The sequence below is a fragment of the Oryzias latipes genome, chromosome 1, assembly GCF_002234675.1.
Source record: "Oryzias latipes chromosome 1, ASM223467v1".
NCBI lineage: Eukaryota > Metazoa > Chordata > Actinopteri > Beloniformes > Adrianichthyidae > Oryzias > Oryzias latipes.
In genome coordinates this window covers 4,162,312-4,175,734 of record NC_019859.2, presented here as the reverse complement: position 1 = coordinate 4,175,734, position 13,423 = coordinate 4,162,312, and the positions used below count along the sequence as shown (strand labels likewise).

The window sequence follows — 13,423 nt, the reverse complement described above, 5'->3', positions numbered from 1 at the left end:
AGTTCAAACAGACCAACACTAGCAATAGTTCACAGCAGAGACATGCCACAAACAGATCAGCAGCCTATAAACGACATGTTTGTGCACGGACAGGTGTGACGGTCCCACCTGGCTGGCGTCTTTGACGTGGATGTTGTCAATGAGTTTGCAGAGCAGCCAGAAATACTCCTTGCAGCCCGTCCTCAGTAAAGGCTCCTCCTCGTAATCCTCCACCTGCAGACAGGCGATCCGTTAAATCTACACACAGCTTGCATTAAAACATGCAACCTCTTGTCTGTGGCTGGATTACGCAGCACAAAGAAAACAGTTGGATGAGTATTGTTGGTAGATTATCGCACATGTGTGAACACATCAAGGCTAAGAAACAAAGAGTGCCCAAAAACCGGTTAAACCAGTCAACACGGTTCAGGATGTGTGCAAAAGCTAAGAGACACCCACCCTGAGAGGTTTGAGCGCCTGAGCATCGGGCAGGAACTTGAGCAGCGTGGAGGCAGCGAGCAGCAGGAAGGAGCGGTTGATGGACTCCCCTCCCTCCAAACCCGACAGGGAGAGCTTGTGCAGACCGTTACACGCTTCATGCCGCACTGCCGGCTTAAAAATAAAATAAAAAAAACATAAAGAGAGAAACACAAGTTAAACAATGTGGTTCCACACAGATTCAAACCTTTTTAACCATTTAAAGACCCATCCCAATGATCTATTGATCCATTTTCAAAGCATTCCCCGTGGCCCTTTTATTAGGATTTTGCTGTTTTCAGCCAAGATCAAAACACCTGTCGTCATCTAGGCCAGATTTTCTGCAGAGTAGCAGTAAGTAGTTTATTAGAAATTTATCTCAGAGTTGTGGGCAGAACAACTTTCGGTCACCCATTATTGAGAGCTCTCTGTTTACACGCTCTCCCGTAAGCTCAAACACGAAAAACAAAGCTGTTAATATCTCTAGCTGTCCATGAGTGGATGCATCAGAATGGAGCAGAGCAGAGAACCCGCTGATTGTAGTTTCTGTCACAAATAAGATATTTTTTCATCTGTTTCTGATTTAAATCAATTTGAATAAAAAAATTCTCAGAAATGCAATTTTCTAAAAAAAAAAAGTCCTCTATCATCAGAATAAACCCATAAGAACATGTTAAAGACGCCAAAAAGACCATTTTCATCAGAGTGGGTCTTTAACAGCAGAGCTTTAGCTCCAACGTTGACGTTCTTTAAACATCTGTAAGTCATCAACGCTTTACACAATGAACGTAACTCCAGCAGATTTTGAATCAGGGAAAAGCTGCCTGGCGTCGATCTGTAACACTTAACGGTGCAAAGCTCATTTAAAAGAGCAACTGATTTCATGATGACTGGGTACAGATATACAGTGCATCATTTAGGCATCGCCTGCCACATGTCTGGTGTTAAAGGGTCAAAGAACGGCTTCAACGTGTCTCTCAAAGCTGTTCTGTTGGAGCCGGCTCACCTCAGGCACCAGCAGGGTGAGCTTCCTCAGCCAGTCGTGCAGGTGGTCGCTGTCAGCCAGACTGGACTTGACTGTGGACGAGCAGTGAGCCCAGCTCACCAGCAGCCACATGGAGTAGTGTGTGACTGTCACGAGACAAAACTCAGAGTCAGACATCAGCAAGGACGTTTTTTCTATAGAGAGCATGGAGGTTCCCTCTGAAGAAACAAAGAGCATATTCACCTTCATGCCGAGATCTGTGGTCAGACTGAGCCTTGAGAACTCTGCAGACACAAAAACAAATTCATGAGGCTTTCTGCTTCTAGAAGCGGCTGACAGAAAGATCATTTGTGTGCAGGACACCTGTGACCGAGGTTGTCGTAGGTGTAGGCCACGTTGATGAGCCTCTGGATCAGGCTGGTGCCTTGAACGAGGCTGAGGAAAACCTAAATGGATGAACGAGGAGATGGTTCAAAGCAGTTTTAGACCTTCTATCCCTCGGTGCAAAGGTCAGATGTTTACCTCGGTGAGCCGGGGGATGTGCAGCCCTTTCCCATGATCCACCGTGGATTTGCGAGACTTGCCAGGCCACGCCCGTTTGCGCTGGCTTTCGGCGAGGCCGGACCAGGAGAAAACGTCGTGGTAGGCGAGATCCAGGTCTGCGGGGTCCACGGCAAACTGGCAGATCAGCTTCAGCAGGCAGGCCAGGCAGTCCAGCTGCCACTGTGACCGAGACAGAAAAAGCAAAGGACTTTTGGGATATTTTCAGAGTCAGAAGTACTTTATTGATCCCACACATGGGAAATGTCTGCCTTACAGTAGCATTGTAAACTATCAAAAGAAAATAGATTATAAAAACAAAATAATTGTAAAGAATAAGGTGGTGTCATTTTATGCCAGAATTGTAAAAACTGTAGTTATGATGTTTGTTTTTTCATTTTTAAACGGTTTGAAAAAAGTCACAAGCTTTGTTCAAAAGTCTCACCACAGTCCAGGACTCTTGGTCTTTAGGTTCCAGGATGCCTGAGTTGAAGATCTCCAAAAGCAGCTGCAGACCTCCAGATGAAACAAACTGAAAAAGAGGATTAAAAACAGAATTCGGATCAGGATCGTTTTTTCCTCCGTGACTAAGCTTTCCTGCGAGTCTCAGGGTTTCGGTCTACCTTGCAGCTCCAGGTGTTTTTGCTGTTTTCGATCTGATCCTCGCTGGAGTCGTCAGAGTCCGGATACAAATCACTGTAGCTGCCCTGGAAACACACAAAAGCTTCAAACCTCAGACGACGTCCATGAAATAAGGGCCCCTGTCTACATAATTAAAGATGAATATAGTTATAAAGTTTGAAGATTAAATTGGTGACTAAATTAAGTATAAAAGGGGCACGTTTCATTTCATAAATAAAGTGAACCACAGTAGTTTTAATTACTAATTCTATACATGAATTTCAGAAATCTTCAGTTAAATTGGGACTGGTTAACGCTGCCAAAAAATAAAAATAAAGAAGCCATTTGATATTGGTTAACAAGATCAACCATTTAATTGATCAATCAAATAATTTCACAATTTTTTTAGTCTTACATATTCAATAAAATATAAACTACGTGTAAATGTATGAAAACTGAGTGATGTAAATAAAAAAAACAAAAGGAAAACTGATTCACAGACGGATCAAAATAGTACTTTTTAAAAATTGGTCCGGTTCAGCTGTTTTTCTAAACTCCTCGATCTGAAGAGCTGCAAACAAACGAAAAGGCTGCACTTCTTACGGTGGACTCTCTGTGGATGCGTCTGTTGGGTTTCCCCAGAGCTTCGATGATCTCCAGAGCGTACAGCAGCTTGTGTGGACTTTTAATCCTCAGCAGCTCCTTCCAGCAGAGACCCTCCCCATTCTGAAACCATTCAATCCCGTTTATTGTGATTCAGCGGCGAGGAGGAGGAACGGATTTACTGAATGGACGGACTGACCGTTTCATCCGAGATGTTCTGGAAGGCCTGAAGCATCTTGGGACACGTAGGAAGGAGCATCAAGAGCTCCCAGACCCGACGAGAGAGATTCTCTGCGTGGAGGTGAAGCTCCTCACACCGCTGACTCTGCAAACAAGTCACAGGTTTTTTAGAGCTAATTCCCATTTGCGTCGGTGGCTTTGTGAATGCAAACTCACCTCTGGGCTCTCCTGGGACGTCTCCGTGTTGGGGATGGGGGCTTTGAAACAGGCCAGCATCTCCAGCAGGTCAAAGAGGGTGGTGAGGTGCGGTTCCTGGAGGAGCAGCAGCATGGGGATGTGCTCCTTTTGAGGCGGTGGCAGACAGGAAGCTGGCAGCTGAACCCCCTCCCCCTTCCTCTCTCTCCGTGGAGCCCCCAAAGACACAAAGACCATCTAAAGGAAAGATGTAATCGTAAACATTCACGTGAGCCGTTTTCAGGCGCTAAGCTTCTCCAGGACGGCTAACGCGGTTACCTGCATGTCCTTGAAGCCCAGCTCGTGGAGAGTCTTCTCATCGTAATCTGTAGTGAGTTCATGACCAGAGGAGATCATCCTAACCGGTCCCATTAAACCACCTGAAAGACGGAGGAGACATTCGCTGAAACGACTGATGGAGAAAAGCCCGCCTCTGAGGAAACGATGACAAGAGGTCAAGCTGGGACAACTGACCGGGGAAGTCTCCTGTCTGCCGTCCGCTCTGCCCGAACTCCTGCAGCTGAGCCTGCTGGTTCATCTGCTCCTTCTGCAGGTTCTCGTACCAGTGGGTCACCTCGGCTCGCAAGTCGGCTACTTGGTCGCTGGGATACATCTCAATGGTCATCTGAATTTTGAAAAAGGAAAAAAAAAAGAAGCGTGATTCTTGAATTGATCAAAAAAAGTGTTAATTTATCAAACCATATTTTCAGGCAGGACAGCTTCACCTTGTCGGGCAGGCCGGCCGGCTGGCAGACGATCCTGAGAGGAAGAGACTGCTTCTCACTCAGAGCCTTCAGGTGGCTGCTGATCCCCGTCCCCTCGATCTGCCACTGCCGCAGGTGGTACGCGAACCTGCAGCACAAAGCAGACTGGTGAGGAATCTCTGAGGCCCCGTGGGTAAGGATTCTGGATGGCTGGCCGAGCGCACCTGCGCCGGAAGGCCTCCAGGTGAGTCTTAAGCATGAGCAGCCCCCTCTCGATGCTGGTCAGACTGGAGTGAGCGTCCTTTTCCAGGTTGGCCGAAGCGATGAGAAGGCTCTCCATACACTTCCTGATGAACTCCTGCTCCTTCTCCAGACCCGTCTTTCCAGCTTTAGCACAGAAGACAAAACAAACAAAGCAGATTTATTTGTACGTTTGGTTTTTGAGCTTTTGTTTTCTCTACCAGAGTACATTAAAGTATCTTGTACTTTAACTGACCGTTCATGTAGTAAGAGTTGATGTACTGGATGGCAGCGCGGCTAATGTCAGCCGACTGAGCTCGCAGAGCGATCCCCCAAAGCTGGTCCATCCCACACAACTGGAGAGGGAAAAACATGACCGTGTGACGCAGAGCGCTGGAACACACCAGCAGCTTTTGCTTTGGAAGGGGCGTGTACCTCACAGCTGGAAGTGTTGTCCAGCGTGCTGGTGGCGAGGCGAGCCAGATTACAGAGGTGCTGAAAGAGGTTGAGGCCGGTCATGCTGATTGTTTCGGGTTTCAGCTGAGGCATCTGCAGAAACAAACACATCCGTCAGGCTCAGTTCAGAACTCAAACTATCAAACACAGCTTGACCGAGCGCAGACGTGCAGTAAAGCCATTTCTGAACATTTTGTAGTTTGCCATGTAGTCTCCAGGCTGGGAAGACGTCACCTTGAGGAAGTCCATAAATGTAAACTTGAAACAAGTTATTTTCCTAAATTAAAAAAATCCAAACAAAAAGAACAAATCAGCTTTTACAATCGGTTTGTAAAAAGCAGAAGCGCTTCATGAAGACAGTCGATTATGGTCATGCTGGTTTGATAACTATTGCTAAACCGTAGCTGCATCATAAGGGGAGCGCAGGTGTGTCTTGCAGTTCCCTCGAGGCTCGTACGGCCACCAAAATGAAACGCATGGTTGTTGTGTGTGTGGTAAGTAAATCATTAAGTATTCGTAAGGCTAATGTAAGTTACACGCACTTATGACGTACAAGCAATGCTGTCTTAAGGTGTCCTTTTGCAACATCCTGGTAATTTGTGGTGGGAGTACTGGGTCCTTACTGACAGCATGGAAGCAAAAGCTGCATATATGTGACACGCAAGTGTCCGCAGGACGTTCATAGGACATCCAGACATACTACAGGGTCTGCATTCCTAATACCAAACAGTCAGACAGACAACAAGTAAGGAGCATACACTTATGTGAACTACACTAATGGGCTCCTTGCACAGGATTTGTGGGGGTTAAAAAAAAGAGAGAGAAATCTATGCGACACGCCTGCATCTCGCCTACCTCCTCCTTGTTTTCCCTTGCATCTTGTATAAATGTTTGCTACGAACTGTCGCCCGCAGAAAAAAGAAAAAGTGCTTGGATATTTCCTGTGGGTTAAACTTTTAGCCCAATTTCTTGTCTGCAGACACCCCGAAGGGTCAGATGTTTGTAGGGCTTTAATGAAAGATGGATGTCAAAATAGTAAGATGCCGTTTAATTTATGTATCAAAAATTATGAAGGACAGTAATTTGTCATAACATTGAAGCAAAAAAAAAAAGGAAAAAGAATTTTGCTTACCGTACAACTTTACAACAAAGTTTTCCCGTCACATCTTTAAATACAGCTTTATTGGGACGAGGTGCATTCAAATTTCATGATGGAATAAAAAACATTTTTCCAAAAAACTGTATAAAACACAGACGGGTGAACATTGCAACACAAAGAGGACCAGATTTCTTAAAATTAAATGTATGCACAGAAAATATGCATTAATTTGTCTCTGTACGATTTAAAGATAAAAACAGCTGAGTAAAAGGAACAAACCTGAACGTTGTATTTTCCTAGAAAGTGAATATGTTTATTGAACAAAAACTCTTGAATTTAATAGGATATAAATGGAAGAAAAATCAAAACGGATGACATTAAATAGAACATGGCTACTCATCGGAGCTGGCCAATTCAATAAATTAGGTTTATATTTAGTATTAGCCTCTAATGCAGTGAATAATATCTGATTTGAATCTGCTTTGATACCAGCCAACATGGCATGAACAGATTATTTGGCCTCTTTCCAACCAAAAAAGCACCAACACCCTGCAGCGAATCGAGTAAAGACATCAGAGGAGCCGGTTTCCTTTTTGGACTTTGTATTTCTGCCAACAGATGGAAGTACCTTCTCCAGAAAGAGGTGCTTGTAGGTCTCCATGCCCATAGCATGCTGGTCCTTGCTGCGGACCTGATTGAGGAACCAGTGCAGAGCGTCGTCGTAGCATTCGGCATCCTCCACCAGACAGTGCCAGAGGATGTCCACCTGCTCCAGGCTCAGTCCTGACAAAAACAACGCACAGTTACCATCCTTTCCCTAAAAAATTCATACAGTCGTCACTTTGACATCGTCACAAAGATTTTTTGACGAAGGTATCTCCCAACTATGTGGTGGAAAAGCAGTTTTAAACACATTTTAGTGTTAACTTGACAAAAATCCATATAACTACTATTTTTAAATGCATGTTCTAATATCCAGGAGAACCGATGGAGGCAAATTTAGCAGCTTCTGGTTTCTTTAAAAATATTTTATTTCTATGTTTTATTTTCATTTAAATAACCTAATTAAGTTTGAAAGCCTTGAATAAATTTGCTTTTGGGTTCTTCAGGGTTAGTCTCAACATACACGTCCAAATCCCTTTGTCCAACCGGTAAAGAGACGTGTCACTATCACTGTTCCTAACTGGCCTCTCATTTGTCCTACGACATGTTTCAGTCTGTTTTTTTCTGGCCCCCCAGAATCCAACTGGTCAAAAAAAACGACCTCATGGTTCTGCAGAAGGTGTCTTAACTTATTTCTTCAAATAGAAAATGTTTTTTTTTTCTATATTTATATATATATATATTTAACTGCTGTTCAGGAATGCAAGGCAATTCTTTAAAAATAATAGACCATGAAATGATCAGGACAGACAGTTTGATGAAATAATGATTATTTGTCATGTTAGTTCACTGCTTTAATCCATTTTATAATAAGATTCGGAGCTTCATAAAAAAGTGAACTTTGAAAGAACGATTTAAATGTCCAACAGACCAGAAAAGGTGTGTTTTTCAAACATTTTCTTTGTGAGTTTTCCTTTGCGGTCAGTGGGGTTAAAGGGTCTGTTTGTTAGTAATATTTCATATCATCTGTGATGAAGATTCCCCTGAGTGGCTTCACTGTGGTGCCGTTTTTATTTCCACTTTTGTGCTGCATCAGCCTCTCTCCAGCTCACTGACACAGAAAACTTTGTTCCAAACGGAGCGGCTCAGATTACATAATGAGGTGGATTTCAACATTGTTCCCTAGAGATTGAGGGAGACCAGGAGCCAAGTCAGAGCTGGTTTACACACTACAGTACAGCCTGCTCATGCTGCCAATGCCGAGAAAACCCACTGGAAAACAAATAGTTTTAGTCATGTTGAATTTTATAACAAATTCAGTGGCTCTAAATTTACTGTATAGTCATCAAGTCTGCTTTGCTTCATCATTAAACCTCTCAGGACACAAATCGTGCACGAGTTTTATTTTCATAAAAGACTCAACTAATTTAATATCGGTTACTCAAGAAAACAACATCAAAGACGTACTAAAGTGGTCAGGTGAGCCCAGTGTGGAGAAGACGCAGGTGAGGAACTGCAGACGCACCTGGACCTCCGCGCTGTGGCCGTACCTGCAAACAGAAACATCCGACTCTCATCCACAACAGTGTTTTTACACTAAACACAGTAAATGTATAGTAAACAAAAAGATGCTGACAGCCAAAACAGAGACGACGCACAGACATGCTTAAAGGGATGTTAAGCATCACTAGCTATGGTAACGTGTGCAAAATATATTCAGTCTGATCAAAGAGCCGATTAGAATTGAATTGTGTTAATGGGCCCACAAAAACGTCCTCCGATTATAACAAACGTTTACATACGTCACACTTTTGATCGGAATAAATAATTTGGACATGCGCAGAACTATCTAAAATACCGGAAACGGTCATAGAAGAAGAAAGAGCGAGTTCCGTTGTAAAGACACAAAGCTGGGGCATAGAGTGAGATGATCTTCTGAATGTGCTTTGACCTCTTTCATTAGGGATCCTGGCTAAATGTGGTTCAAAAACTCACAGAGCAAACTTGTGCAGATTTTCTCGAACTTCTTGGATGTAGTGTTGCAGGTCATCAAAGAACAGCTTCATCATGTGCAGCTCCTTCTCGGCCCACCTGGAAGAAACGGTCCGAATTTAACCCAAGATTTTTCATCAACAGCCCAATAAATTTTAAGTAAAACCTCATCAAAGTGTCTTTTTATTTTCCATTACACAAATTTATAAAAAAATACAAAGAAAAAGTAAAAAAAAATGCTAATATATGCTAAACAAAAAAGGAAGTTTGGTTTGCGATGCAACAAAAGTTGAAACGCTTCATCCGACCTTTTGTCATGTGGCAGTTCTGGGTTTCTATGGAAACGGATAGGATTACTCACATGGTGATCCAGTGAGTGTCATAGCTGGAGCCAAACTGCTGGAAAGTGCCAAAAAGTTTAGGGAGTAAACGCAAAGAAACAACAACTGACCTGAAAGGGAAGAAGAAGAAGAATCAATGAGAAAAACTTTAAACCCGTCAGCTTTTTTAAACATTTTTTATATTGTTTTATAGATCTGCTTAGAAATGCCAAGATTTGTTTTTATTTCATTTGAAATATTTCAGTTTAAAAGATTTATCGCATCTGCAAAAGTTAGAAATAGCAGAATAAAAAACTGAAAATAAAAATCATAACCGCTTTTACCGATGATGAGCCAAGTTGTCAAGGCAACCCTCGATGAAGCGCATTCGGATCTGCCTGTCGGTGAACCAACAAACGAGCGAACACAGCAGCTTCTCTGCCTCGTTGATGAGACCCTCAGACAGATGGATCTAAACCCAAACAGGCAGAACAGCATCACGGCTCTCGTTCAAGCAGGAAACGTTGGGTGTTGCAGCTTTTCTGGTTCGTTAAAGTGAATCCGAAGCAACTGGATGATGGAGAACTGGACCGAGTGAGTCTCCCATAGAAAATGGTTTATTTTGCAGCTCCAACCAAATGAAGTCAGTTCAGTCGGCATCTTTTTAACAATATGGACGCCGCCAGAAATCGTCAGTGTGCAGCAATTGGTTTGTGTTGGTTTGAGTCTGCATTTCCATGGCAACCACCCTCGCCCATCAGGAGTGAGCTAGTTGGAAGTCCACACCCCTGCCACTTGAGGGGGGACTACACGTGACACTTTAATCGAGGCATTTGATTGGTCGGTTTATAATTTGAATAACCTGGGATAAGGAAAAGTTGATGTGAATAAAAAAATTGGGATTATCAAGAAAATTTAAAAAAATGAGTGAGTAAAAATATGGGACTTTGGCTTCTTGGAACCAGCGGCTACTTCCTGTTTGGAACGACAGGGGGGCGGGGTCACTCAGTCTAGTTCTCAAATACAGTCAATGGGTACAAAAACGATAGACAAGTCTTCAATACATTTTTGGTGCTCCCCTTGTAAAAACTCAAAGGTCTGTCCCATCAGCTGTGATAGGAAAGATGAGAATTTTTTTTTTTTATCTCAAAATGGAATCCCACTAAGAAAACGGTTTTAATCTGATTTCATTGAATGACTAAAAATGTCAAAAAGGAAGTCATACCGCATCTTCATCCTGAACCAGGTCCCACAGCAGAGTGTTCCCCTTCTTACAAACATTATCTAGGTTGATGTCAGTGATGGCATGGCTGGAATATTGATGCTTATGAACAGCTGGACCTGCAGAAATAAGGCATGGCGTCAATGAGGGGGGATCTCTTTGGTGAAACAAACAAAAAGAGGAGGTCAGGGCATAGTCTTCATTGCTCACCTTGCACCAGGTGCTCGTGATAGATGGACGCCAAATTGGGAAGGTGCTGCTGGAGGTGGGAGCTGAGCTCGGCGTGGGAGTTGATCTGGGCGAGCTCTTCCTCACAGCCCGACTCTTCCCCGTCAAAGTCCGCCATGTTCTTCTCCGACTTGGCGCTGACCTGTGAGCTGCTGCAGCTGACGTCATCAGCGCTCAGCATGTCCTCCACCATGGGCCTGGGGGAGAAAAAGGGGTTCTTGAGGCCAGAAAAACTCCTGGCCCGACTATGACGAAGCCTCAGTTCAGATCATTTAAGGTTTGCAGGGCAGCATCCCTCCTCTCCTACCCATCATGATGGTGGTGATGATGATGATGGTGGTGGTGGTGGTGGTGGTGCTGGGGGCCAATGAATCTGCGGCAGTTAAAGAGTTCATTGCCCATGGCGTCCTCGAGGAAATCTCCAGGTCTTGGCAGACAGGAGGTCTCCTGTGGGCCTTGGACCATCTGAGAAGGACTGATGTCTGCTGGCTGCTGCTGGGCCTCCGTCCCCTCAGCCCGAGCAGATGAAGAGCAGGCATCCAGCATCCTCATCCGGCTCTCCAGAGACGTCGACGCCACAGTGACCATGACAGCGGACGTTTCTGGACTGAAGGAAATGACTTTGGGTTTGCTCCCCCCCCCTGAAGTGGTGGCTCCGTGGTTCGGTCCATCCCCAAGAGCCTCCCCCGCCTTCCTCTTCCTCGACTCCGCCTGCTCACGCCCATCCTTCTGCTGAGTACCTTCAGCGGCAGAGCGGCTCTCTTCGTCTTCGTCGTCCTCATCATCGTCATCGTCCTCATCCTCCTCTTCTTCTTCTTCTTCCTCTTCCTCCTCCTCTTCGTCCTCCTCCTCCTCCTCCTCCTTCAGGGCCTCGCTGTCTCCCATGTCATCGGAGTGCATCTCGCTGCCGGGGCTGCCAGCCGACTGGCTGGCTCTGCTGGAGGCGGCCTCGTTGCTGGAGGCCTCGCTGCGGCCGCTGCTGCTGCCCGGCCCGCTGCTGCCCTCCTCCACGCTGTTCGCCGTCTCATCGGAGCTGCCCTGCATCGACTCCTGGGGGAACCACAGAACGGGTTCTTCACGTGTGGAACATGCTCCAGAAATGATTGATTCAAACTTGTAAAGATGCCATTTCTTCAACTATTTTTGCAAATCGCTTTTAGCCGTGAGGTCATTTAGAAGAAGACTAACAGAACTATTCTCCTCTCCCGAGTCACGTGAGACATTTCAGATCTGACTTAAAATTTGAACCAAACTCTCTAAACTAAATTACTGACATGAACACTGTTGAGTGTTTTATTTTACGACTGCAATAACAGACAAAGATCACCCACTTCAGCAGAACAATAAATAAATAATAACAGAACTGAAGCATCAAAAGGAAAGACGACAGCATTGACTCATCTTACTTAAACCCTTATTTTGTCTTTTTTTTTTACTACATTAACAACAAACTGAATATGGATTTGGATCATTACCACAATTTTTTTCCAAATAAAATACAAACATCTTAAACTGGACTTGAACCAAATCGCAGCTTAAGATTCCAAAAAGCTTTTTTTTTTTTTTAAATTAAAGTCCCACTCTGATCATCTTTTGATCTATTTTCAAAGCGTTCCTACAGGTATTTTAATTATAATTATGTAGTTTTAAGCCAAAATGAAAACAACAGTTATTTTCTATGAAAGTTTCTGCACAGCACCAGTTTTTGGTGGGACTGTTGGGGCGCAGCAACCCAACCTTCACCTCTTTCAGTTGCTGAGAGCTCTCTGTTTACAGGCTCTCCTGCAGCTATTCACACCCAAACCTAACATTACCGGGGCAACAAAATAGTGAGCAATATTGGATCCAGTTCTGGTCCAGACTCCAGCTCAGACGAGGAAAACAACTTTACGCTGTTTTCAATTATGAGGATTGATTTATTTATCCTGTAACGGTGTTTTTCAATCTTTTTTGAGCCAAAGCACACTTTATCCTTGACAAAAATCCTGTGGAACACCAGCATCCAAAAATTAAAAAAAGGGAAAACTCTATAGTCTGTATTGATCTACAGTCCCTCCACAATCTCACGTGAATTTTTGTGATAATTGTGGCAGAAAAAGCTGGAAGTTACAGCTGTTTTTTCTAAAAGATGGAATAAAAGTTAAGGTAGTTTTCCGTAATAATTTTCAACTAAGTTATTTGACATTTTACCCTGTTAGTTGTTTTTCCCTCCAGTTTATTAACATGCAATGTCATGTAACCCTTACAAAAAAAACAAATTAATGTTTTTAGATCAGTGAAATTTTCCCATGGTACACCTGGCCATCTCACTGGTTGGAAAACACTGCTCTAAACGTTAGTGTAGTCCGTCTGCTGTTTCTAGACGAGGCTCAATGATCAATTATCTGGATCACTTTAATATTTTTAGGTTTTGTCCTTTCTCCTCTGGAATAAATGTGTTTTAAGGTGAATCTGGGCTGAACTGATAATCAGATTACATTGTTTAAAACTACTTTCTCCAAATCTTAAGTCTTTCTGTATGTGGATAAGTGTGTTTGTCTACCTCTGTATCCGACAGCCTCTGCTGGCTCCTCTTGCTGCCGGTCACCATCATCTGGTCGTCCATCTCCATGTCGCTGCCGCCGCTGTGCTGCGTGTCGCTGTTGTCACTGCTGTCCGGGCTGGCAGCCGGTGACCCTGCAGCCACGGCAACAGTTTCAAGTTATTAGCAGGCAGATGTATTGATTTGGTTCGGGATAAAAGGACAATTGGATTACAGTGGGTTGTGTTCCATAGAGATAGGTGTAATCCACAAAGTAGGCTGTTTAGTCTGGTTAGTTTTCATTCATTAGCTGCAGCAGAGCAAGCTGCAGGTTCTGTAGTAGTTGGCGTAACAACGCATCCCACATTTCAATTTTATTTCTATAGCCCAATATTACAACAACAGTTGTCTCAATGCGC

At 43.9% G+C, this 13,423-nt stretch overlaps 1 protein-coding gene across 2 annotated transcripts in view; it reads right to left on the bottom strand.

Moving 5' to 3' along the window:
* usp34 (ubiquitin specific peptidase 34) overlaps positions 1 to 13,423 on the bottom strand; it is a 49,121-nt gene that overhangs the window by 16,248 nt on the left and 19,450 nt on the right. For both annotated transcript variants that reach the window (XM_023954496.1, XM_023954503.1), the window contains exons 13-38: positions 13,026 to 13,159; positions 10,791 to 11,533; positions 10,466 to 10,680; positions 10,259 to 10,374; positions 9,378 to 9,505; positions 9,075 to 9,164; positions 8,717 to 8,812; positions 8,189 to 8,271; positions 6,747 to 6,901; positions 4,999 to 5,112; positions 4,820 to 4,919; positions 4,548 to 4,710; positions 4,345 to 4,471; positions 4,094 to 4,244; positions 3,899 to 3,999; positions 3,602 to 3,817; positions 3,405 to 3,530; positions 3,206 to 3,328; positions 2,605 to 2,688; positions 2,427 to 2,513; positions 1,964 to 2,164; positions 1,805 to 1,887; positions 1,685 to 1,725; positions 1,463 to 1,587; positions 439 to 591; positions 109 to 213 (exon numbers count right to left, since the gene is read on the bottom strand). In XM_023954496.1, the coding sequence (XP_023810264.1) occupies positions 109 to 213; positions 439 to 591; positions 1,463 to 1,587; positions 1,685 to 1,725; positions 1,805 to 1,887; positions 1,964 to 2,164; positions 2,427 to 2,513; positions 2,605 to 2,688; positions 3,206 to 3,328; positions 3,405 to 3,530; positions 3,602 to 3,817; positions 3,899 to 3,999; positions 4,094 to 4,244; positions 4,345 to 4,471; positions 4,548 to 4,710; positions 4,820 to 4,919; positions 4,999 to 5,112; positions 6,747 to 6,901; positions 8,189 to 8,271; positions 8,717 to 8,812; positions 9,075 to 9,164; positions 9,378 to 9,505; positions 10,259 to 10,374; positions 10,466 to 10,680; positions 10,791 to 11,533; positions 13,026 to 13,159 (3,860 nt within the window). The remainder of the gene's footprint in view (positions 1 to 108; positions 214 to 438; positions 592 to 1,462; positions 1,588 to 1,684; positions 1,726 to 1,804; positions 1,888 to 1,963; positions 2,165 to 2,426; positions 2,514 to 2,604; positions 2,689 to 3,205; positions 3,329 to 3,404; positions 3,531 to 3,601; positions 3,818 to 3,898; positions 4,000 to 4,093; positions 4,245 to 4,344; positions 4,472 to 4,547; positions 4,711 to 4,819; positions 4,920 to 4,998; positions 5,113 to 6,746; positions 6,902 to 8,188; positions 8,272 to 8,716; positions 8,813 to 9,074; positions 9,165 to 9,377; positions 9,506 to 10,258; positions 10,375 to 10,465; positions 10,681 to 10,790; positions 11,534 to 13,025; positions 13,160 to 13,423) is intronic.